At 35.3% G+C, this 27,607-nt stretch overlaps 1 protein-coding gene across 2 annotated transcripts in view; it reads right to left on the bottom strand.

Moving 5' to 3' along the window:
* Positions 1 to 27,607, bottom strand: part of Fs(2)Ket (Importin subunit beta Fs(2)Ket) — a 302,779-nt gene that overhangs the window by 253,494 nt on the left and 21,678 nt on the right. For both annotated transcript variants that reach the window (XM_090405664.1, XM_090405665.1), the window contains exons 2-3: positions 24,081 to 24,139; positions 9,648 to 9,830 (exon numbers count right to left, since the gene is read on the bottom strand). In XM_090405664.1, coding sequence (XP_090261790.1) covers positions 9,648 to 9,830; positions 24,081 to 24,139 — 242 coding nt within the window. The remainder of the gene's footprint in view (positions 1 to 9,647; positions 9,831 to 24,080; positions 24,140 to 27,607) is intronic.

Below are 27,607 nucleotides of genomic sequence, written 5' to 3'. Positions count from 1 at the left end.
ATAATTTTTAATCAGTTTAAGTTTGGAAAAACTTCTTTCTGCACTTGCTACACTAAGGAATTGTTAGCATAACAAATGCACAATATGGCTGAACAAGCACCCTTATAAAGCCGCACCATGAGGCAGGCTGCCTCTATGCTAAACCCTGTCAACGACACTGCACGTAATGTATAATCTTAATAACGCAATCTGTAGTTCTTTGCAATTCAACTTTCTTGGTTTCCACTAATCACTCACTACAAATCGAAATAAAGAGCGGTTATGAATAGTCAACTGTTATGTACAGATTTTCGGCTAATTTTAATATTATGCGGCAGTTTTGAAGCAGTGATATTTTCCCCACAGTTTATCATTCAAAACATGTATAGGTGCATGCGTCAAAATGAAATTTTATTTCCAAAATGTTCATTTTGCCTTTGATGGCTAAGCCAAGTGTAAGCAAACTGGCCCTTCCCCTTAATGCATAGCATTATACATGTCTGCAAGGAGATGTGCTTTGTATCATGGGAGATACTAAGGCAAGTGATGAGAACTTATACCACCTTTACCATGAGTTGCCCAAGTCCTGAAAGTACTTCAGGTGCAAACTACTGTTTGCTTACACTTGGATAAAGGATAAAACCCAGTATATAATTACCTTCATGTTTGCCAGCTTCATCAGCAACCTGAGTACAGTTCTCATTCTCGCAGTACACTTCGGAGCCAATAGATATCAACATACCACTCACATTTATAATGCTCTTGATTGGGCATGGTATTGTGAAAAAGTCCACTCTTGAAATGTATTTCTACATGTATGGCCTATAGAATGGATTCTGAATACGTCAATGTTTCGTGATGTTATGATTGAAAAACAATTCAGTCTCACTGTGAAGAATTTACAGAATAAAGAGGAATATGATCAGGCAACACATCTTTGCCCAGTCCTCAACAAAATATGATTTTCTGATGAAAATTTAGATCACTATACATTCCTGAGAGAGACATGAATATCAGTGAAAGCCTTATGCCATTCAAAGACAGAATGAAATGTAAGCGGTATATTACCCAAAAGAGAGCAAAGTATGTTGTAAATTTATGCTTTGCGAAGCACAAAATGGAAAACTTAGGGATTTGAAGCCTTATAGGGAAAAGCAGACTACTCAAACATGATAAATGAGATCTTTCCTTGTGGATGCTGTAGTAATGGAATTAGAAGACCTTGCTTGGGAAAGGTTACTGAGTTGCAATGGATAATTACTATATGCGTCCTGAACTCGCTGATTTGAATCTACAGCATCGTACAGCTTGTTATTGTACCTAAATGGAAAAAGGCGAGACATCCTCCAGAACTGGCATCAAGAAAACCGTCCAAGGTTGAAATCCGAGCTTAGTAGCGAGGAAAAAAAGTCTTTGCACTATATTGGAAAGACAAAAAATATGTTTTTCTGCTGTCTTTGCTGCACAATCCATCAATGGAGTCCATGAAGAAGTATTTCAAGAAAGACAAAACTATTGCTGTGTGTGCATATAATGACACTAAGGGAGGCATTTACAGATGCAATCTGTAACTATCATTTACTCTGTAATGAGGAAACAGTATAAAAAATATTACAAAAACAGTGCTTGGACATATATTGGATTTTATTATTTGGAACAGTTTCCTCCTGTACAAGAAAAGATATGTCTACCATAACATATCTAGATTACAGAGTAAAAATCACAAAAGCGTTGCTATAAGTTTATTGTCCTTTAGCAAGCAGGAAAACAGGCATTCCCTCCAGACTTCTGTAGACTAGACTTTCATAAACTTTACCATCCACAAAAAAAAAAAAAAAATAAATAAAAAGATAAGCTCTGCACTCAAATGCCATGTCTGCTTAAAAAAATTCAGAAAGGAATTAATAATCTGGTGTCCAGAATGTAAAATTGCTTTGTGCGTTCATCCTTGTTTTAGGTTGTTCCATACTATTTAAGGTATGTAGATTCTGAACAGTATGAAAACAAAAATATTCCCTTTCAGGGCCATCAAGACAGTCCTTTTCTGTGTTACAAGTATTGACAGAGAAACAGATGAGTGTAATGATTCCAGTTCCTCCTGAAGAGGAATTTGTTTGAAGTTTTTATAACACATGCAGAACAATATATTGTTCCTGTCAACATGGCTAACAGTGCATTTTTTGAGAGAATAAAATAAAAAATAGAGAGGATTATCAAGACACATGCCCTCTAGGTGCAAACACTTTTCTTTTTTTATGTCTACAACCACAAGTTTGGAAATCTATAACACAATTGAAGCCTCTAATAAACTGGGCCTTGCACTATGCTATTTGCAGAACCAAATTCATCTATCCACCTAAATATTTCCATCAGCATTTGTGCGAGTATTGAAGATTCTAATCTGCAGCCACTTAGTAAAAATGTAGCGACCCTCTGCACTTGACTACCAAAGCTTAGTTGTCTCAATCAAGAAAATGACTGCGTTGACTAAGGTCGTGATTTTGTTTTGATTGAAATTATGGCAGAAGCAAATATGAGGCATGTACATTGTGTGTTTATTTTCCAGTGCTTTGCCAGTTTGCTAAAAAACACAACTTCCTGGTAGGGAAAAACCATCATCTCCGTATGACACTAACTTATTTTCAGTTGAAAAGCCCTGATGAAGGTACTCATAGTACTACAAGGTTTCGAACCCAGGTTTTCTAATCAAAGAAAACTATTGCACTTTCCTCACATGTGCTTTAGAGACATATACTGGACCACATATATCTGGGAAATGGATGTTCAGCAGCAATTTTTTTTTTTTTTGTTTTGCATAGGAAAGAGCTCTAATTTCTAAAAAGGAATGAAACTGGGATAACTTCTCTATTGTTTCAGAAATCTCAATTCTTACAAAGCAAAGTTTTCTGGATCAGCTATGAAATTCTCAGGCTTCTTTCCACAACTAGCAAACAAACGTAACACTTGGAAGAGTTTCCACGGTTCGTTCTAGAACATATCAGGCTTCAAGTTTTACTTGAAAGCAAAAACAAGAAATATGGCTACTTTCAGAATATAGAACATAGAAAATGGCATTATTATTGTTAGTAGTAATGTTTTACTAAATGTGGGATAAAGAGACTCTTTTCATGTGCATATCAATTTATATCAGAAAACTTATTGTTTTATCATAATGTAAACTATATTCTATAATAGCAGCATAGTGATAATAACAATAGTTACATAACAATAATATAATATTCTATAGGTCCTCTAAACAACACGGTAACAAAAAGGCGTTAGCTGATTAGGCAGCTTAGCTGAACAACAAGTCCTTGAAATGTTTTTCTAGGTGATTTATGTATATCTCTAGGTCATAGTCTGAAATTCTTCCCTCTTCTCCATCTCCTAGTTGCTGTAAGTTTGAAAAATAGCTGTAATCTTTATGTGCCCTTGAAGATTTAAATAGGCCTTTTTAGCTTGTAAGCCTATTAGGATTGTTCGGGCTTAAATAATTGTAACATCTTTACTTAACTTTCTTTTGTGTGGTCTGCATATAAACAGTTTTACATGGTGAAAATATACCATAGTATTTCTAAAACTTGCAATCATTTCAGCAGACAGCTGATTTTAGATTGCAAAGAAATAGTACAGAATTAGAAGCTTCAACAGTACAACAATATTATTGCCTTATTTCTTTGATCAAAACGCTAAAATGAAATAACAGATTTTGAAAACATCATCTGTGAAAGCTTTCATACTGGTAGAAATTTAGAGCAGTTATGTAATTGAGTTCAAGGAGAGGAGAGGAGAAGGAGGGGGTGCAGTAGAAAATCTTCAAAATGAGCATAAATTTTGAATCATTCCGTATAGGATATCCTTCATATTATATTTTCAACATATCTACAGTGGTTCTGCACTGGATATTATAGTAACATGCATTGTACGTTTCAATTTAGAGGCCGCTAGGTGTCGCACGGATTAGATCGTCGGCTTGTCGAGAGCTCCTGAAAAGATCAGTATTATTTTGTGTTAACATTAGATATTTTACCAGAATTTTAAGTAGTATTGTTTGCTTTTTGTTTCTTGGTGTGTCTGTGCAATTTTTGCGTGTTTTCTGTTATTTTAACTATTATTTTTAAGAAAAGATAGCGTACACATGGCACCGATAAAGAAAAAAATGGCGGCCAGGTCGCCATGCTTGCTTAAGAGTTTTGATGTAAAAGAATTTATGCAATGTGCTGTCTGTGAGATGTATGCCTTGCGAAGAGCGGTAGGAGTCTGGTTAGAAAGTGATAGTGGAGTTAATATGTGTAGAAAGTGTAAAGAGAATGAGGACTTCAAGCGTGTTTCGTGTATCGAGACTGATATCGTTAACGGTAGTCAGAATGCAGAAAATGGCGGTGTACTAGAGAATTGCGTGGTAGTGCCAGATATGTGTGAGAGCGTCGCTGAAAGTGTAAATGAAGGTAGAAACACCGAAGGAATGGATGATTTGATCGATAATGAAAATAGTGAGATAAATGCGAGTAGCGAAATTGCCCGTTTAAACGGCGCGATACACAGAGCCAAACGACAACTGGAGCGTATGCAAAAATGTGTGTTGAACGTACCGACAAATAACCGGCGGAAGTCTGTGACGGAAAACAATAGAATGTACGTAAACGTCAATAAAATGAAGGAGCGAGTGCTGTATGGGGATTCGCTATTAAGAGGCGTAATAATTGAGAGTTTAACGAAGTCGTACCAGCCGGGTGCGAACATAAAGGACGTCAGCGAATCTATTCGACTGCAAAAACAGAGGGTGAAAGAGATGATAATAGTGGCAGGAACGAATGATTTGAAAGAGGACAAAATGGAAATGATAGAGGATGTGAGGGAGTTGTTTGAGGTAGCAAAAGAGAAGAGTGAGAGAGTTAGGATGGTGAGTATCTTACCGCGGTATGACAGCGAAGTGTTTAGAAGGAGGGCCATAATTGCCAATGACTTTATGCGTGGGTTATGCATGGAGAGTGGTGTGGAATTTGTGGATGTGTGGAATGAGTTCGATGGGCGAAAGGACTTATATAAGATGGATGGGTTACATTTGAATGGAGTTGGTGTACGGAGACTTAAAAGAGTGTTGATGAATGATGTGGAAGTGGATGTACAGACTCAGGGAAACTAGATTTATTAAGAGGGGGGGAGTAGATATGCAGACTTTAGGGGGGGCAGTTAAGTGTATGAATGAGTATATTATGCCCGGGCGAGTACGACGGACAACAAATCAGAATGGGATAATTAGTATAAGGAATCAAAGTAGGGATGGGACAAATGGGCTTCTGCGATTCATGTACACTAATGCCAGGAGTATTAGGAACAAGAAGGAAGAGTTTTTGCCCATGGTTGGCACTTCCAGGCCACAGGTTGTCGGTATTAGTGAAACATGGCTGACAGAAGATGATAAAGCTAGTGGGATTGAATGCGATGGGTATAGCGTGTTCAGGAGTGACAGGGTGAATAAAAAGGGGGGAGGAGTGTTATTGATGATAGCTGATGAGCTTCAGCCAAGGAGTATAGAAGTTGAACTGCAGGATGGGGAAAAAAGCACATTTGAGGCTGTTTGGTGTGAGATACAATCTAGCAGAACAAAATATACAATTGGGTGCTGCTATAGACCGGGTGATGGAGTGGATGGTGGGAATAGTATGCATAAGCAAATAGAAGAAATGAATGGAAAGAGGGTAATTATTATGGGTGATTTCAATTATGGTAATATTGACTGGAAAGAGGAGAGGGCACATGGGAGGAAGGAATTGGATTTTATGCAGTTATTAAGGGACAACTATCTACGGCAACATGTATTGGAAAATACCAGGGGGCAGAGAGTGCTGGACCTAGTAATTGCAACTGAGAATGTGGCTGTAACGAACATGACCTTGTTGCCACCAATTGGTGAGAGTGACCATAAGGTCATGACTTGGGAGGTGGCTAAAGGAGTCGAATTTACAATTAAGACAGGGTATATGTGGAATTATCGGGCTGGTAAGTATGACAAGCTTAGGTGTGTGCTTGGCTCAATGCCATGGCATGTAAAACTGCAAGGGCTGGATGTTGATGGTGCATGGGAGGTGGTCAAGAACTGTTTGCAGGAGGCAATGGTTGACTGTATACCAAGAGTCCGAATAATAAATCAGGTAGGGGTTAAATGGATAAATAACACTATTAAGCTTGAGCTGCAAAAAAAGAAACAATTGTGGAGGGAATTTAAGGAGAAGGGTGACCATCAGGTGCATGAACAGTATAAAGCTCAGGCCAGGATGGTAACATGGGTGGTAAGAAAAGCAAAAGCAGATTACGAAAGGAAATTGGCCATGCAGGCTAAAGAGAATCCCAAACAGTTTTTTCAATATGTTGCAAGTAAAAGGAAAAATGCTCATGGTAGAATGATCTTAAAAAATGCTGAGGGTAGGGAGGTAACTGAATCAGTCGATGTTGTGGAATTACTGAGCGAGCACTTTGCAAGAGTATATCATCCAGGTGGTGGCCTTGCAGAAATGGAGGAACCAACAGTTTATACTGGAATTGTGATGAATGAGGTAGAGGTAACTAGTCTGTTACAGAACCTCAATGTCAATACATCTGTGGGATTGGATGGTATACCAGCTCGTGTCGTACGTGAAGCGGCAAAAGAATTGTCAGTGCCCTTGACCATTATGTTTAATTTGAGCCTCAGGACTGGGTCAGTCCCAAGGGGGTGGAAAGAGGGGAAAATAGTTCCACTGCACAAAGGTGGTTCCAAGGCTGCTGTTGAAAATTACCGGCCAATCAGCATAACAGGAATCATTATCAAGGTCTTAGAGAAAATAGTCAAGAGGAAAATACAAGATTGGATAGAAGAAAATGGGATACTGTATCGGGGACAGCATGGTTTTGTGAAGGGTAGGTCATGCCTCAGTAACTTGCTCACGTATTATAACACAGTGACGGTTGAACTGGATAAGGGTAATGGGTTTACAGTGATTCTGCTGGACCTTGCTAAGGCCTTTGACAGGATACCACATGGAATTCTAATCAGTAAATTGCAGCATATGGGAATGGACATAGGGTTGGTGAGATGGATAGGAGGGTGGTTGACGGAGAGATATCAGAGAGTGGTTTACTCAGGAGTAGAGTCCACAAGACGGCCTGTGACTAGTGGTGTACCACAAGGATCTGTTCTTGGACCACTGCTGTTTAATTTGTTCATAAATGATATAGGAAAGGATCTGAGAGGAACAGTTCATTTGTTTGCGGATGATGCAAAGTTGGGTAGGGCAATAGTGAATGCAGATGACGTCAAAATTTTGCAGGATGATTTGGATAGATTGGAGGTCTGGGCTAGGGAGAATGGATGTCAATTTAATGTGGCAAAATGTAAGGTTATGCACTTTGGGGTGAAAAGATGGGAGGCAGTTTACTGCATTGGTGGAACCGTGCTCCAGGAAATTGATGAGGCACGAGATTTAGGAGTGTTGGTGGATAAGGAATTGAAATTTAGGGGACACATTGCAAAAGTGGCCAAATCAGCTCATCAAATCACTTGGTTGCTGAAGAATACGTTGACAAGCAGAGACAAGCAGGTTATTGTTCCTCTGTATCGAGCCTTGATAAGACCTCATCTCGACTACTGTGCTCAGATTTGGTCACCTAGGTTTCTTCTTGATGGGGAGGAGGTGGAGAGGATCCAGAGGCGAGTGACCAAGATGATAGCAGGTCTGTGGAATGAACCGTATGAGAACAGGTTGAGGATTTGTGGGTTGCAAAAATTGGTTGATAGGCGGAGGAGGGGAGATATGATTGAGACATTCAAATTACTGAAGGGTTTCTATAAAATTAATTCAGAAGATATTTTTGAGAACAGGGCTGGTTGTGGGAGGACTAGGGGACATCCATGGAAACTGGGCAAAAGTGTGGTTAGTAAAGGTGTTAGAGCTGGGTTCTTTACTTTTAGAGTAGTGAATGAGTGGAATGCGCTCCCTGAGTCTGTGGTGGATGCTGTGACAGTGAATGAGTTTAAGGCGAGGTATGATAGATACTGTATGAATGTCGAATAGTTGTGATGAAAATGATTTGGGGCCTCCCTCGATGAGTCTAATGACTCCCTGGAGTTGCCCGTAATAATAATAATAATAATAATAATTTTAAGCAAAAGTCAAAGGTGAAGCGTCCCTGCTAAAATATCATTGGCTATAAATTTTTGGATACTAAAAATGACTCAATCAGATACTGAGTAATGCAGTTTAACAATATTTGATTTTCATTAAAAAAAAAAAAAATGTATGTCCTAAAACTGAAATGTGATGATCCATACGGGTTTGCAAGGAAAGAAAGCAAAAGGGCATATTTATTTCAATAAATGTTAATTAAAAATATAATATAAATATTTGACGTTTTCAATGCAAACATTTGAAAAATTCGCAAAAAAAAAATTGCTTCTATACAGTAAGAAATGAAGTCTTGTTCCGTTGCACAGATTTGAAGAATAAAAGACAACAAATTTACTGATACTAAATATTCATTGCAAAGGTTGATCTGTGGTCATTTTAGGATTGATTACTTTCACACATGTGAAAATTATTTTTATTTTTGGGAAGAGACAATAGATAAATATTGCAGAAAAAGGTCAAATATCGTAAGATAGTAAAGGAAATTCCAAGTAACAGTACAAGTAAAGACAGATGACACAAAGGTCGCTCCACCACAGATAATTAGCTAATGGCTCTAAAATCGCCGTTAAAGGATTAACAGCAGAGGAGGGTAATTACATGATAAAAGGTAGAATGGCAATGAAGTTTTGATCAATGAAAAATGCTGGGGTGGTCTGGCTATTTCATCCACCTAGGCCGATAGGGAGGTTAAATGATTCATCACACTAGTTTTTGCACTTATGACAACTATTTCAATATGCATAGCCTAAATCGATAATTATTTTTCTCCTTGAAACAAATCCTTTAGTGCATTACTCATAACAATGTAATGTTCTTTGCCTTGCAAAAGCCACTTTCCTGTCTCTCACTCCAACATCATTGTTTTGAAATAAGTCTTCAAATGCAAAGAAACTAATTTCATATCTTCTCCTTATATCTCATTGAGAGAAACAAACTAGTAAGGTTGCAGGAGTATTACGATCAAGATCTTAATGTGCAAATTTCATTGTTTATAATAGCTGTAAAGGGAAAGGAATAATCAGAGCAAACAATGGTGCAAATCGTGAATTATAGGAAAGATTCCAACGTGAAAAGACTGATACAATTCAGTATTTCTCTGATACTCCAAAACCTCAAAGACCAGCAGGATTATGTGTAGATAACAAATCAGCTATATGGAGGCTGTGTGCTAATAATATCAAAATAATTATGTAAGGAAAAACTGAATAGAAGGTTATCATATTCTATCAACACAAAATGGAAGAAAGTTGAATTTACAGTCAAAAGCCTGAGAGGTTTATAGTGCCAGAAGATTATAAATCAAATACTCAAATTTTAATGCATGACTTTAGTAAACCATTTAAGGTGAAGGATGGCTTTTCCTGTCTCTGAGTTTAGGTAGACAACTGCATATATAAATAATATTTTTAAGTCTTTAGGTTAGTTCCCAATTCATATAAATTGGTATATAATATAATTAAGATTTAACATTTAGAATTTATAAATACTATCAATACTCACCCTCTGTTTGATATAATTACGAATTTCATCAAGGAATGATAACCATCGTTGCTGATATTGAACCCTGATGTCAGGATCTTTTGATGTAAGAGCATTCTTAATCTGCAAACCTGCAGCCATTCGAGCCACAGGACTATTCGCACCATGCTGAAGGACATTAGCCAATGACTGAAGGAAATCTGGCTGTGATTTAAAAAAAAAAAAAAAAAGTGAGATATCAGAAGATTATAATAAAATACTTTTAAAAAAATGTAAATAACAATATTAATGAACAGTTCCTAAATGATGGGTCTTAATGACAAAAGCATGTTGCAAATTTTTTTTTATTATTTTTTTTAAGCAAATGAAACTTAAGGAAAATGCATGTCTAGAGGTTTAATGGATATAAAAACCTTTTAAGAAACTTGAGGCAGAAATAATGAGCAATGTCCCTATATCAATGTCATTATTAGGAGCAAGTGAGTAATAGTGGATAAACTAACACCAGGTAAGTAGCTAACACACATTTGAATGTGTTAGTAACACTGGATAATATAAAGACCTACTTTTTACTTTATAATATAAAGTATGAAGTCCTACTTTTTTTATATGTATCAATATATATTTTTAAGAAATTATCTTCTTTAGTTCCATTTTTAATAGACAGTGGATGAGCAATAGTTGGAAAGACCTGTCCCATCATTACACTGGAGAAATGCAGCAGGATGTGGAGATGAATTGGTTATAGAAATACTCAGGAGAGATTAAATGAATATGAAAAGGTTAGGTGAAGAGCAATTTAGGCAGTGAATAATTGGGGAGATGGAGAAACATGGACAAATCCTGCATTCTCATCATTAGTATTCAAGGTTAATTAAAGATAGCCTGATAAGCCTCCAATTAATCCTGTAGTATGTCTAAGGATCCTGGCTTACTAAGTGCAGCTGTCTCATGTGCCGATGCCAAGTGAATGCCTATCCTTCTAAGCATTAAACATGTTATTACTTTAGCTTCCCAACAAAAGGAAGGGTGGAATGCAATAAAAAAAAATGGAGTTATTATTATTATTTCGGGCGACTCCAGGGAGTCCTTAGACTCATTGAGGGAGGCCCTAAACATCATGTCCACACAACTATACGACATTCTCACGGTATCTATTATACCTTGCCTTGAACTCGCTCACCCACAACAGACTCTGGCAGCTTATTCCACTCACTGACCACTCTAAAAGTAAAGAACCCAGCTCTAACACCCCTGCTAACCACACGCTTGCCCAGCTTCCATAGGTGTCCCCTATGGAAACTGGGCAAGTATTACTGTCTGGAAATACTTCACATGACTAAAAATTATATTTTACATGAAAAAATAATACTGAATATCTAAAATAAAGGTTAAGACTATCACAAAACAAACATTTTTAGATTTTAAATCATACTTTTTCACTTTAAGAGCATTTCTATTAATACAGTTTTAACTTACAATTCAAGTATTATTCATGTATCAGCCCCATTCACAAAAGGAACCAATGTATTAGCACCATGGGTGAATTAACAAATAATCCAGAAACTTTTTCAATACTTAAATCCTCCAATATACTAGTGGTCCACATGGCAATAAAAAAACCAACAAGACATTCAGAAGAATGAAACCGTTCTTCACTTGGCCACCTGACCTGTGTTTAACAAAACAATCACCTTTCTTCCTTGCAGAAACTATAGTATCCTGCAGGTATGATTGTGAAGAAATCTACTGAGTTCCTTTTGAACAGTTGGAGGTTAGTCTTTCAGGAATGCTTGATGAAACAGTGCTCCAGAGAGCAGACATTATTTCAGTCTTCCATCAGGAGACCAAGAGTGACTATGGCATTACCTTTTAATTACTTCAAGAAAGTATGCTAAACCCCTGGAAACCTACTATACAGGTTGAAGATGGGTCATTCAAATTCTTGGAATAATTAATCCATCATTCAAGAATGATGGATTTATAGCATCCAGAACAACCCCAAACAGAAGAAAATCTTAATATGAGAGGACTTTAGAAATTGTTTAATGTAGTTCTGTTGTTTTTTTTTTCCCCACCAGAGGTAAGGCTAAGGTATACAATTAACATTTCGATTCATCTTACTTTTGTGTAGTGTCATGTACATATCTATGTTTTCCTGATGATAATCCAATACAGAGGTTGAAACATTGAATGTTACTTTCTTAATGATAAGTAAAGTAATTATTCTAACTCATTTGTTGTGTCTCCATAAATTCTTCACTATTAATGCTGATCACTGTTTGGTGGGCAGCATTCATAATGAAGCATTCATTCCGGAACACTGTTTCATAATCTTAAAATAAAAGAAAGATTTATGTTAAAAGAGCAACCAATCTAAGCTTTGCCACATGAAAATTTAGACATAACAACTGGGGTGTGTGAGGGCATCTACTCAACTAGTACTACTTGTACTATGCCCCCACCTTATTACAATTTTGATCCAACAAGTTCATTCTCCCATAAGCATTCCTCCTACTAGCCACATAACAAATCAATAGGGATTTCCATTGGTCCACCTAGCTAACTACTTTTAATACTCTTCATAACTTTGTTTCTTATACAATTCCCACTTAATTTAGTGTTAGTTCAAAACTATCCCATTTATTCTTGGTCCTGTTATATAATCCTCCACTGCAAAAGGGATAATTCCTAAGTAAAAATTACCTCCTTACAATCAAATTCCTGTTTCTATGACAGCACGACAAGCCACTTCTTCAGTCTGCCCATAATCCCCTAGTTGGTGGCTCCATATATATACATATTATTATTATTATCATTTAAGACCTCCAGGGAGTCAAGGATTCATCGAGGGAAGCTGTAAATTACCCAACCCAGAATACCTACCCTTGAATTCATTCACACTAGATGCACTCACTACCCATAAGGGCAAATTATTCCACTCACTCACTGCTCTCTGGGAGAAAAACCTAGCTCTTAACCCTTTCTTGACTGAGAACAACCTTAACTTCCATGGATGCCCCTGTGTTCTCTCCCCACCTTCCATATAACAAAAAATTTCATCAGTTGAAATGCTATAACACCATTCAAAATGCCATAACACCATACTCCTAAACTGAAGCAGGCAAAATAGCTGTAATCATAATAGTTTATAAAGAGGAGTAACATGGGAATTTTCCCAGAAATAATATATATACACCATTCAAAAGTTTAGACTTCTATCATATCACCCCTCTTTCTCCTGTTAACCAGACTCTGCAATCCCACATACTCGCAATCTGTCCTCATAATATAATCCGGATGTAATCTTTGTAACTCTTCTTTGCACCCTTTCCACAGCTTCTTTATCCCCTTGGAACCCAGGAGACCAAATCTGCGCACAGTAATCCAAGTGTGGTCTTATCAAAGCCTTATAAAGAGGCAAAATTAATTCTTTATCCTTACATGTCAAGGTTCGCTTCAACATACCAATTATCATCTGAGTTGTATTTGCAACTTTTGCTGTGGCCTTTGAACTTTAAATTCTTATCCATCAATACACCAAGATCCCTTGCCTCTTCAGTTTGTTAACCTCCACTTCACACCAAATAGACTCAAACTCATCGCTACATGGAACATTGTTACCCTCATTGTTTTCTTGTATTTTTACCCTAACTGGACTTAAGTCATCTGATATCATTAGTAGCACTCCTCCTCCTCTCCTGTGTCTTCTGTCATTCCTAAAAATAGTATATCCGTTGCACTCGACCCCACTTACCATATCTGATTCTGATAGCCATTCTGATATATATATATATCAGAATGGCCTTCCCATTGCATATATATATATATATATATATATATATATATATATATATATATATATGCATATATATATATGCATATATATATATATATACATTGCATATATACATTGCATATATATATATATATATATATATGCAATGGGAAGGGAAGGATTTCAAAGTTAACTGATTGTTTACAATACACTAAAATAACCAAACACATTATGTCTAAATCCCATTTGTTCTCTGGCCAGCATTTGTAAAATTAAGAATCAAGGATTGATAAGCAATGCAATTTCCATATGAGACTGGATAGTAATCTTTTAGGAAAGTTATATAAATGTTCTATTCATACTATGGTAGGAAATGAAATTCCATGTCTTTTCAGAATTCTTGCCACTGTCTATGTTATTCAGCTATTGGTTTCTTAGGAGGGAGAGAAGAAACAATACATGGAATGTTCCATATAAAAAGGCAGGGAGGAAGGAAGATTTTCACTTTCAGACAAACAGCTGAGAAATCTTGGGAATATAATAAGGATCTGTATTTAAGTTTCGCAGATCTGGAAAAGACATAACAGGAGGAAAGATGTTCAAAACATTACAATTATATGGGATAAATGGAAAATTATATTGAGAAACACATACTCTAATTGAGCTGGAAGTCAGCAGTTAGAAATGAAGGAAGTAAAGGAGGATGTTAAATCAGATATGCAACAAGGGTGCACACTATCTCCATATTGTTTATATGGATTACATTATGAAGGAAGTGGTATTAAACTTGATATTAAAGTTGCTGATGTTAATTTCAGCTCTTTACTCTATGCAAATGATGTTATACTTCTAAATAAATCCAATACAAGCAAGCAAGATTCCCTGACTAAACTGAATGACTGTTGTAATAAATTTGGTATGAAAAAAAAAAAAAAGGAAATGGCTGAAACATTAAAAATATCAACTGTATTCTGAATGGAGAACCTATAGAACAAGTAAAACATTTCAGATATTTAGGCACAGTTTTGATTAATGATGACAAATTAAATAATGACAACACAATTAGTAAAGCTGGTATGTAAAAAAGTCAGCTGAATAAATTTACATGGAATAAGAGAGAAATTAGTCAAAACACTAAACTGTCTTGTATACAGTGTTCAAACCAATTTTAACATATGGATCTAAGAGCTGGGTTAGAAATAAAACACTTGATCAAAGACTGAAGACCACAAATATGAGTTCCGAGAAAGATTAGGAGAGGGGGGAACAGATAGCTCCCCCTCTTCAATGGCAGCATCACATTAATAATGATGATATTAGGAAAGAACTTGACATTGTTAGCATCCAGGAATGTGTTCACAGAACTAATTTCAGGTCATATGGTCACTTAAACAGAATGGGCGAGGAATGATTACCAAAACAAACGTTCTTTGACCCAGAGGAAAACCAAAATTTAGGCGGATTGATACAGTAAAAAGTGCTTGAGAAAACAGAAATATAAGATCTAATAATGTTGGAGTTTTGACAGAGATTAATTTGGGGGAAAACTGTTGAATGGAAGTTAGCAATGATGAAACTTTCTCATGCAGTGCTATCATAATATCCTGTACACCCCTACCACAGAGGGTATCTATCAGGAATTTGATGAAAGGTAACTAAATTATCAACTGCATCCAAGGTAGTGCCACTGATTTATAATGAAGTGGTAATTACTGTTAATATAGGACTGATTAAAACCAAACAGTGGTTGGTTGGTTTTAATCAGTCCTATATTAACAGTAGTTAATAAAATTAGTTAACACTTAACCAAATAAAATAAGTGTTAACTACTTATTTTATTTGGTTAAGTAATAGTTTGAGTAATATACTAGAGACCTTCAATGAACAGGTGACAGTCTTCTGGATTCCTTATAATCCCAAAATTAACAAATCATTAGATCAGGATTATATTTCAGTTGTTATTTATTTATTTATGAATTACTGTAATTTGCCGGCGTATAGGACGCGCTCACTTTTTTGTACACATTTTTTAGGAAAAAAACTTTATCACTGAATACCGTAATGAATTTACAGTATTTCAAATATAAAGTAATAAGTAGGTCTATTTTCAACAAATACCTAATCTAACTAGGAAAGAGTTAGATTAGGTACCCACCTTTTAATCATCAAAACCCAGAAATTCATCTCCAGAGCTAAATGAAGAGACACTTGAAACCTCTTCTAAATCAGAATCTGAGTCCTCATACAACAAATTGTCCTCTGTACTATCCAGTGCATTACTAATTCTACACTTCTTAAATGATTTAACCACTGTCTCAGTTTTCACAGCAACCCATGAAGCTTTGACCCACTCACAAACTTGCAAAATGCTAGGCCTCTTCCTTCTTCCTGATGGCATAACCTCAAAATCTGAAGACTGCATCCAGCTGTTCCACTTCTCCTTCATAAATCCCTTAAATGGTTTATTAATACAGACATCTAAAGGTTGAAGTTGACTAGTTAGACCTCCTGGAATTACAGCTAACTGAGTTTTCAATTCCCTGAGTTAATTTGTAACAGTCTGTTCTGTGAGAATGAAACTGATCCCATACTAGCATGGCACTCCTCCATCTATCCAGCCTTTTGCGTGAACATGTACAAACGCTCCTTTAAGCAGTTTTTCTTTGGGTAGCATCTTCCTTTTAAAAATCAATAGTGGCAGCAATTTTGTCCCATCCGTGTAGTGAGTTTTTTCGTGCCCGGAAGTTTTAATAGTAACACTTTTAGTGCCCTTGGAATCTACAGTTTTGTTTGGGGGCACATCAAAAGTCAGCAGAACCTCGTCCATGTTTCCTATTTGTGCAAGTTCAAAATTTTCTCGTTTCCTTGCGTTAATGACGAATCAATGAAATTCAATCATTTTTTCTTCATATTCAGCTGGCATCATTTGTGATATTTTTGTTTTAGTCCACATACATAGCTGGTTTCTTTTCATGAATCTTGAACACCATGATGTTGATCCAGTAAAGTTGGCGATCCCTTTGTTAGCGGCTATCATTTTCGCTTGATGAATAATCATTTTTGTAGACACTGAAAGTCCTGCTTTTCTGTGGTCTAAAATCCAAGTATTCAGTTCTGCCTCAAGTTCTGGCCATTTTGCAGTTCCACTTCATAGGTTATGTTTCCGCCAAGTTCTTATCATTTTCTCAGTTGGGGATGGTCTGAAATGCCTCTCTGCAGCCCTGTTTCCATGTTCTTTAACATATGCAATCACACGTAGCTTGCATGCAATAATGGAATGCTCTCACACACATCGCAAGGAAGCAATAAAGAAATCGAGTAACTCAGAACAGAGAAAATTTCCAGAAATGAAAATAATAAAAAACTGAGTATCGGCGTATAAGACACCCTATTTTTTAGACCTATTTTCAAAGGAAAAAATGCATCTTATACGCCAGCAAATATGGTACTTAGAAAATGTGTGGCATAGATGAGGGGGAGGGTCAACAGAAAATGTAGGTGAAATGGAATCTCATAGAATGATGGTGACTATCTTATACCCACGACTTTTAAATTACATACCATCTCATCTCCAATCACATATTTATTCAAGTTTTTGCCATCCTTACCTTCAAGATACAGGTATGTTAATTAATATCCTTTTTAAACCTTATTAAATTCAACTGTTTAAGCCTAGATGTTAAAAAAAAGGGTTTGCTCCATTGCAAAAAATAGCTTAGCTTTTTCTTTCATATAATAAAATAAGGAATAAAATGTTATGTTCAATAAACTGAATAATGATTCTCTTTGTATTAAAAAGGTGCATAGTCAAATACATTCTTCATGTATTTGACATTTAGATAGTAGCCATAGAATAACATATAAAAATATAATATATAGAATAACATAATTAAATGGTATTATGAAGACAATAAGGTGAGAAATAAATATCAGTTACATGAGTATAAAGAGCAAAGATAGATAGTGACACTATTGGTAAGGAAAGTGCAAGCACAGTACATAGCACTGCACGACACTTTGTCAATTAGACCAAAAAAACATATGAAAGAGAAGGGAAACAGTCCTTTTGATATAACAAGCATGAGGAAGAATGATACTAGTTAACAGAAATAGTATGCAAGTAACCACCTACAGAGAATAGTTAAAACAGGAATTTTCACCCTACTGACTAATAATAATACCAAGCTTGAGTGAGTAAAGTTAGCAGTGACTGAACAAGGTGTATATGAGGAATTACAAACTCAATGTTGGTAAACCACTCAAACTCTGGCATATCACAACGACCTTAAGGGAATGTTCCAGGGACTTAACATCACCCCTGAAATGGTTGCTAAACAATAAATTTGGGAAAAATAACATTCAACCACAAAAAAAGTGGAGTGCCTGTGTATATAGTTATAACCAGGATAAGGATCCAAGATTAGGTTAATATTAGCACTGCATTATACAAGGAAGGGAAGGTAAAGCTTACCTTCCTTGTACAATATACAGTTGACCCTTGAAGAATGCAGGTTTGAACTGCACTGTTCCACTTATACGCAGTTTTTTTTTTTTTTAAATAAATATATTGGAAATTTTTAGAGATTTTGATAATTCAAAAAAAAAAAAAAAAAACTCTTAGATGAACCCCGTAGCCTAGAAATATAGAAAACATTAAGAAAAAGTTAAGTCATGAATACATAAAATATATGTAGATGCGAGTCTATTTTATCATTTACTACCGTAAAATATACACAAATCTATTTTAAAAAAGTTAAAATTTATCAAAACTTATGCACACAACCACTCATACATGGCTATTTGCAGTAGAGAGAAATGTAAACAAATGTAAAGATACAGTATTTAAACATAGCTGCATAAAATTAATTATTATTAATTTGTTAAGTAGTTTAATTAGCATGAAATAAAAATTTTATAATGATTCATTCATTAGTGTACAGGCTAGGCTACTGTGAAGCAATCGTATCGATTGCACTAGGCTACCATAAAGCAATCATATTGATGCTTTTTTGTTATCAAAGCATGAATTGTTATACCTGTAAATAAATATGAATTTCTTTTTCACATTATCTTTTCATGTATGATGTGTAATGTTAGTAATACATATATATATACAGTGTTTTGTATTATATTATTGGATGGTGATCTTTTGATCAGCTGGAGAATAATCCTATAACAGCTTATTCTGGCAGGTCATGAATGGAGGGAGTCTAAGTATAGTGGAGTGCAGTGGATACTCTTGAGGCAAAGCAATGAACTGGAAACCGGGGTCTCATTGCAGATCTTTACTTCCACTAAATGTCCCCATTCATTTAGCTATGAAACACAATGTAAGAATATCTGTTAGTATTGTAAATAAAAAAAAAATTTCCCCCAAAAAAATAAAAAAAAAAAAAAAACACCTCAAAAGATTAATATCCTCTTCAACATTTGCAGTCACAACACATTTATATGATGTGCACCACTGCTCACTGACATTCAAACCTAATTACTATTCTTAACAGGATCTCAAACTTTACTACCACCTTTACACATCAACTTTCCTAACTACAATTCCTTTGCACAATGCCTTCCATCACAAGGGCATCTTTGAATCATGTGCTATATAATGTCAGACCATAAACCTGCTCCTTTATGGCTCCAATGTCTTTGCTCATTCAATTACATTCATTTGCAGATTCTATTTCTCTCCAAATTCTATCGAACACACACCTTTTCCACTTGAAGCTTGATCACCTACAGTCCAAATATCCAAACAGTGAGGTTATCTTTAAGAAGTTCAATATTCACAACTCAGAATGTCTTCCTTTCTCCAACTCCAAAGATCAAGCTGGCAGGGATATGAGATTTCTGCTGTCAGCAACAATCTTTCACAAACTGTCCACTTCTTTACCAGAATATCTAATGATTCTCTCCACTCTGAACATTCTGCATCTCTTCTAAACATGTTTGGGCCAGGTAAGAGCAATTTTTTCTTCTTCTACTTGCTGACATCTTTGGTATCTGAGAGATACCAAAAGGAAACCTGGAAGACCAAAGGATTAAGAAAGTGGAAGAAAACAGAGAAGAAAGGCCCAAGACAGGAAAAGCTGGACTCAACGACCTGCAATCATGGAGAAATCCTGACTGAAATCACAGGTCCATCAAGGTAATCAAAGGTAAGGGGCATTTTTATTTTTATTTTTTTTTACAGTTTTCCATATACAGTAGATTCCAGTTAATTGATCAAATGATAAATCAGGGTAGCTATTTTATTGGAAGAACAAAAACAAAATGAGAATATAACAAGAATTTTTCGATTGATTTGGGAGACAGAATGACATTTATAATTGAGTCAGCCAGTAACTTCTCCCACATAGTGTCAGAAAAATTACATATTGATTCAAAAATTCAGTGGATGACACTGTAGTACTGACAAAACAAGACTATTTTATCATTCCATATCAGATGATTCCCTGTATTATAAACATACTATATGGGTTTGAATTGAAAGTAAGACCACAAAAGTGTTATGCTGTTCAAATATGTTGAATTAGTAAATGAAAGCTGTTAGTTATTGGAAAAGGCCAGGCCTCAAAGCTTTAAAGGGATTAGAAATGGAGAGTTTACCAGTTCAGTACCACATGAACTAACATGCATAGATCATATCTGAATTTTTTTTTAGGTATTGGCTTATGAGTTGGGATGTGAAATTACAAGAGAAATCAAGAAAAATTTTACTGGCTCTTGAAAATCACTAAGGAAGTCAGTGCAAATCTTTTACAAGTTTTCTTCTTTCCTTTAACCCTTTTTATAGCCACTTCTGGCTATAGGTGTCTCCCAATTCTCTCCATCTTGTTTCTGTCTTGATGTTATTGGTGCCAGAGTTCCAACTGTTTACCTTATCTCACCATCTTTCAAGTCTTCCAGCTGATCTTTTGCCTCCATATGGCTGCCACTCCAGTATAACTTTAGTCCATCTATTGTCCTTGAGTCTTGTAACGTGTCCTGCCTATTTCCATTTATTTTGAAGTATGTTTTCTCCAATATCTAAAAATTGTTTTCGTTTTAACTCTTATTTCTTCATTTGTTTAGCAGACATCTTTCCATTCTTCTTTCTGTTTTTTTTTTGCATTTTATGTATTATTTCCTTTTTGATTGGCCAAGTTTCTGCTCCATATGTCATAACAGACAATACACATTGAACAGTCTGAATCTCTTCTCAGGTTTCATTTTGCTCTTTAAAAATCTCTTCAATTTTCCAAAAGCTGCCTATTCCATTCCTATTCTTCTTTTCACTTCTTCCATGACCTTTGTTCCTTCATTGTTAACAATTTTACTAAGGATACATACTCATCTACTATTTCAATTCTTTATTGTTTACCTTAATAATGTTGTGTCTTTCATCGTATCCTTTTTGGTTTTCTCAAAATTAATGTCTAATCCAATTTCTATGGATTTAGTTGTTAGATCTTTTATCATTTCATTTAAATCTTTCGTATTGTTTTCAACAATAAGAATATCATCAGCAAATGTTAGGTTGTTTAATTCCATTAATATCAACTACAGGCCTATAGTTTTCTAGTTTTAATTTACTTCCTTATGTAGTAAAATAATGTTTGCATTATTCCATATTTAGGGTGTTTCTCCTTTTTTGATGCATTGACTGAAGAAGATTTTCAATTCTTGTTTTCGAATATCCCCACCTTCTTTAATCATCTCTATTATTAAACCATCCTCTCTAGCAGCTTTATTGTTTTTCATTTTAAAACAAATGAAAAACAATAAAGCTTCAATAAAGTTTTAATGCTTTATCAATTTCAAAGATTTGTAATGGGAGAAAATCAGAGGTATTGCCATAACTAACCCATTTTTTTTTTTTTTTCTGTTGATTCTGAAATTTTCTTTCTATCTATTTTCACTTTTATACAAATTCATGCAGAAATTTTTTGCTTCTTTTGTGAGTTCTTTTTTCTAAATAATTTTCTGCCATTTTGATCTTCAAGAGTTATAATATTCTTTCTTCCATATGAAAGATCATTTCTTTTTTTAGAATTCTGAGGTTTATTTTCATCAATGATTTTTTGGATCATATCATCTCTTAATATCTTCTTTTAAACAGGGTGGCGATAAAATAACTTTCCCTCTTTGGAGGCATCTGTACCTAAAACCAATAAACGGAATGAGACCAAATTTTATATTGAAAATCTGGCGGAGCTGAAAACAAGCGGATAATTATATTAAAGGCAGATAAAATGGAATAATAACATTTCGACAGTGTAAGCGACAGCCGTGTCACTCATTCCAGCTGGATATGTGGTGCGTTAGAATGATGATAATAATAATAATTAAATTAAAACAACTTGCGAGACACACAGAAATTAATGTAGTGATTGAACTTGCAGGAAATAATGTTTTATTCATCAGAATCAGGGTCCCCTGGACCACATACACGATTTTCAATGTGCTGACCTTTCTTGTATACAACAAATTGCACTGCAGTAGCAACGTCTGTTACTGTGTCTTCTTGCACTGCTTTCCGTCCTCTGCCAGCTCTAACTCCTATTGATCCAGTTTCTTCAAACTTCTTAATCATACCTTTCAGTGCTACAGCTGACTTAGGACCTGTACGCAGGTTATGAAGCCTTCTAAATTCCCAAAGGGCCACTACGGCATTGCACTGTTTAAGGTAAAAAAACGCACTGTAAAATTTGCATAATCTTTTCACCTGCGTTTACTGCAAATATTTGACTGCTTTCGGCTCTGCCAGCACCAAAATTTCCCCTGTTGGCGAGTTTTTGTACTAAATCTTTTTTTCGGGGAAATCATCTCCTCATGCCTTCAAAAGTCTCAATATAAAATTTGGTCTCATTCCGTTTATTGGTTTTAGCTACAGATGCCTCCAAAGAGGGAAAGTTATTTTATGGCCACCCTGCATTTATCATTATTGCCTTATTATTATTTCAATAGTTCCTCTATTCCCTCCTGCAATCAACTGTTTTCTCATTTCAATGAGGTTTATTTTTTTTTTGATACATTCCTAGTCCATCTCCTTTTGTTTTCTTTCTTTTACAAGCAATGCAGTTTATTGTTGGGAAGGAATAAGCAACAAGACCAGTCAAAACTGTTGTTCGCTGTAGTTTTAAGCGTCATGGATGTGGAAGATATGGCCGATAATGAAAATGATGTATGTCTCGTTAGACATGAATCACATCAGAAACTATGAAACATTTGCATCCATTGATGATCAAATTCAATACTATAATGGAAATGATCTCGAGGAGGAAACTGAAGTAAACCATCACAGGTCATTAGAGGAAAAAGAAAGTGATGAGGATGACACTTCCAAGCATGAATGAATAACTACTGTGGATCCTAGAAAATTTATTACTGGATTATAACTATTTCATGCATTGCTATATTCACATTAGATGTCTGTGCTAATTTTGTTTAATTGCAATCTATGCTCAATCAATTTCTATAATAAAAATTAATCATTCTATGTGTTACAAGAAGAGATTTGTGACTGGTGATGTGATCTTCACTAAAATGCTAGCACATGATTGATATTACAGCAGAACCACTGACAAAAAACTTGCGATGAAAGCAGAATCTCAAACAGGTGGATAACTCTTGATTATCACAATCATATTTTATTCAAAAAGCAGTTTCTCATCTGATAAAGATATTTTAAAGAGAAAGATATCTAATTGTGAAAAATAGAAATAAATACAACAAGCATAACAAACTGCAAAAGAATTGCTGCTTTATCAAGTCATGCATATTCCTGGCAGGCCTAGATGAATTACCCAGTTAACACTACTGGATAAATTCCTCACTATAGCTATTTACTAAGCTACCAATATACAGCTACGGTTTATTATTGGTTATTTAAATTTCAAAAACAAATCTCTTTCCCTCTCCTCTAAAGTTTTTTATTTATTTATTTATTTATTTTTTAATTATGCTCACCTTAAATGTGTACATGTCTAATGGTTATATGATCATATTAATTCACTTCACCCCAGCAACTGACTAGATTCACATAATACTACAAATGCAAATTATTAGCAATCCACTTGCTTCTAATCAAAATTATTCATACCTATTCTTATTCTCCCTTATATATTCCAATCATTCTGCCAGTTCACATATTTACATCTTTTAGTAATTTAATTAAATATAGGATTCTCCTAAATTATTGGTTTATAATATATCCTTAAACACATTCCTTCAGATCAAAAACCCCATCATGATATGTGGCACATCTGCCAAATATCAAAAAGGAAGTAGAAGAAAACACCTATCTTACCATACCGTCAACGTCAGTATGAGAAGTTTCTTCTCAACCTGGTGTAAACATGCTAACCAGTTCACATCATAAATACACTACAGGTGTCAGCCTCTTGGTAATTCAGACCATGAGATATCCTTATCCAAGTCTCCTTTCAGAAGAACTCCATCCAGCCACTTTCACCTTGTCCTTCAGCAGTAAAATAATGCCAAATTTAGTCACTAAGTTTGCCTCTTGCTCATAGCAGTTAAGCGATCTGGTCCCCTGCCATTGTTGTTGGGCAATATTCTACCCTACTATGCTTCTACCTCTCATTCTAATGGAATAAATGCAACATCTCTAAAGATAAGGCAGACATATATATATACATATGTATTAAAAAAAACTTGAATACTGAACTTACCAAATTATTCTGTGCTGCTTGTTCTAAATAGTGCTGTGCTGTTTCAAGTTCAGTTTTATCTAAAATAAAACAAAATAACAATGAGCTCAGTTTATACAAATCACATTTCTTTACAGGATTTTTCTTGCAATACACATGCAAATATAAGATTACTTAACCAATTAATACATACCTTTTAATGTGAATCCTATTTATAAAAGGTTGCAAACCACTTGTATTTATTTATTTTTTTTAATACTATATGTGAGCTAAAGATAATCCAAGAATCCTCCTGTGGAAACCAAAACATAGAATTTGCAAACATAATAAAATAAAAGGCTTCCAAATAAGCAAAACAACATTCTCAGACCATGAGAATAAAAAATATCTAGCACTTAAAGATGATCGATAACATACCACTACACTGGAATTTGAGCCCACACTTTGTTGGATAAAGAGTAGAAATGCAATTCACTTGGCCAACCAGGTCAGCAATGTAAATTTGAAAAGCAGTACAGTAATTGCATAACATGGTTAATAGGTGCTGGAAAAGTTCCATGCTATGTAAAACAATTATATTAGTAAAATAATAATAATAATACATCAAATTAAAGATACAGAAATTATATACTTGGTTTAATCCTTTATCCAAGTGTAAGCAAACACGTTTGTGCTTGAACTATTTTCAGGACTATATGAAAATATGACTTCTACATTACTTCAACCTTGGTATTACATCTGGGTCTGGTTCTCACTGAAGAGACCTTAATAAACCTCTTCCTGTTTCTCTTTTCCCTCTTCCTTTTCTCGTTTTTCCTCTTCTGCAACAGTTGTTCCTCCAGTTCAACCATTTCTTCATTTGTCTTCACCAAGTTCAAGGTGAACTCGATGAAGAGAAACTTTCTATGAGTTGGATTATGTTGTCATCATTCACTTCGAGATTCAGATTATTTGCTAGGCCCACTATTAAAAACTTCCAAAATCATCCACAAACCTTTTTAATATCTTTTTCCATATGCCACTCATACATTGAGAGGGCACTTCGTCCCAAGCCACAGAAATATTTTTAATACCACAATAAATATTAAATGTTTTCCAAAATTGCATGAGTGTGGTAATTTCCTTCAGTAGCAGAAATGGCTTGTGAAAAAGTTCTCCATAGATAATAAGCCATAAACACTGCAAGAACCCCCTGATCCATCAGTTGGATGAATGAAGTAGTGTTTGGAGGGAGAAAAATGACCTTGGTGAAGATCACTGATATAAGACATAGACCTGGAGCATTATCTAGAATTAATAAAATTTTAAATTCTGCATTTTCTTTCACACAATAGCTTTTTATTTCATTCGCATAACAGTTGATTAAGGCATCCTCAAACAAATTTTTTTTTTTCACGACTTCTTATTGCTCCGATAATGACCTGGGAGTATGCTTCCTAATGTTTTTGAAGATTCGTGGATTCTCACTGTGCCATATAACAAATGGTTTCAGTTTCGTAACATTAATGCCCTTCTTAATGCTCGTATTACGATTCTGTTATGAATCATAATACGGGCATTAAGAGCTTTGAAATAGATTTTAGCTTTTTCTGTATAAATGTCTGCTCAGGCATTTTTTTCTGAAACAAGGACGTCCTATCTATATTAAACATTTGCTGTGGCAAATAATTTTCCTGAATAATAATTTTATTCAATTTTTCCACAAACTCTTTGGAAGCCTTCTCAGCACTTGCAGATTACCATACATTTTCACATTATGCAGCGCAAAACGCTGCTTGACTCTCATGAACCAACCTGACTTTATAGTCATAATTGGGTTCTGCTTTCTCCTTCAATATGTTGAAGAGACTTAGTGCTTCAGCAGTTATGGTCACAGAGCTAAGGGGTATGCGCTTTTGGTTCAAGTCATCTATTCATGATGCAAGTAGCTTTTCCATATCACCAATAGGACCTTGTCATTGCTTCGTCACTATCGTCGATTTAACGGAAGCAGATCCTTTTATTCTTATTTTTGAAAATGGTCATCATTGTAGAATGAGACCATCCGAAGTCATGTGTGATCACACTGACAGGCTTACCAGCTTCATTTTGCAACTTCGTTTCAAGATCAATTGCTCGCCTCTTTTTCTGTGATTCTTCACTAGGTTTTTGGATTGTGTGTGTAGGGATCATGTTGCACAAAACATTGAGAAATATTTAACGATAAATACACAAATAACCCATTTCTCAAACACAAAATCAACAGATGAACTGTTGAAGACACGTGCCGACTGCCGAGGGAGGTTGCTGCTGAAAGCGCTGTTGCCACTGTGCATGCTTTACCTTAAGCTCGCATGCACCTTGTTCGAAAGTATAGCCGAAAATGTTATTTATTCCCTTATGGGATCACGGACATATCTTCAAGAGGACGTAACTCAAGGAATGGCTATACATAATTTCTTGGTATCTTTAATTTGCAGTATAATCAAGTGGAAAAACTTCCAACAGTTATACATCAAATATAATTATATATCAAACAATAATAACCATGCATCATTTATTTTATGTAACCTCACCAGAAATAGTAATTGATGGATGCAGAAAAAGGATTAAAATAAAATGAAAAAATAGTGAAGCACTGCAAGGCTTATAATATGAGTAGGATGAGCGGCATGTGTTATAAGCAAAACTATGAATAGGGTTTGCAGTTGATGAGAGCACGTTATTTATATAAATCAGGAAGAGGTAGGCGAAACGACAGGGCACTGAGGGACACCAGCATCGACAGGAAAGACTCGAGAAAGAACACCAACCGTTACATGTAAGGATTGATCCGAGAGAACTCACAAAATGTGGTTAGGGCACATTTGATAATACTAGCAATGTACCACAAATACTTAGCGTTAGGCAAACAAAGGAGTGAAATGGGTGAATGGCAAAACCGGATAATAAGAAAGAAATGGAACATAAAACCCAGACTAGAAAAGTGACAAGAATAAGAAAAGTGAAATTATATAAATCAAGTGGATATTAAATCCAGCATTATTTCAAAACCAAATACAGAAACTATAAAAGTTTCATACGAAATTTGACCAGAGAGCTTACTGAAATACACTCACTGCATTTATGAGTTGCCCTGGCTGGACCTTATAGGAGACATGATCACTTTGCCCAAGCGTCCATAATATTCGCCTCTTATTGGTCCATTATGATAAGGTTTCACTGGCCTGACAGCTGTTTCAAACTGATTGGTTCTCCTCAGAGACTAGGCAGAAACCTTAAAAGATCAAAAACTCTTCGTTCGGTACTAAGAAACTAAGTGTTGGAGAAATGTATTTTTCATAAGCGAACTCTTGGTCAGTGTGTAAAGTATTTACTAAAATAAAGAGCCAAAAGGCTTAATTTCAGTGATGCAAAATTATATAAATCAATTAGATATTAAATCCAGCATTATTTCAAAGCTGAATACAGAAACGATAAAAGTTCCATATGAAATTTGACTAGAGAGCTTACTGGAATACATTTGCAGCATTTATAAGTTGTCTTAGCCAGACCTTATAGAAGACATG

This window comes from Typopeltis vanoorti, chromosome 15 (assembly GCF_054136105.1).
Source record: "Typopeltis vanoorti isolate ZY-2024b chromosome 15, IOZ_Tvanoo_1.0, whole genome shotgun sequence".
NCBI lineage: Eukaryota > Metazoa > Arthropoda > Arachnida > Uropygi > Thelyphonidae > Typopeltis > Typopeltis vanoorti.
This window is presented reverse-complemented; position numbering and strand designations above follow the sequence as displayed.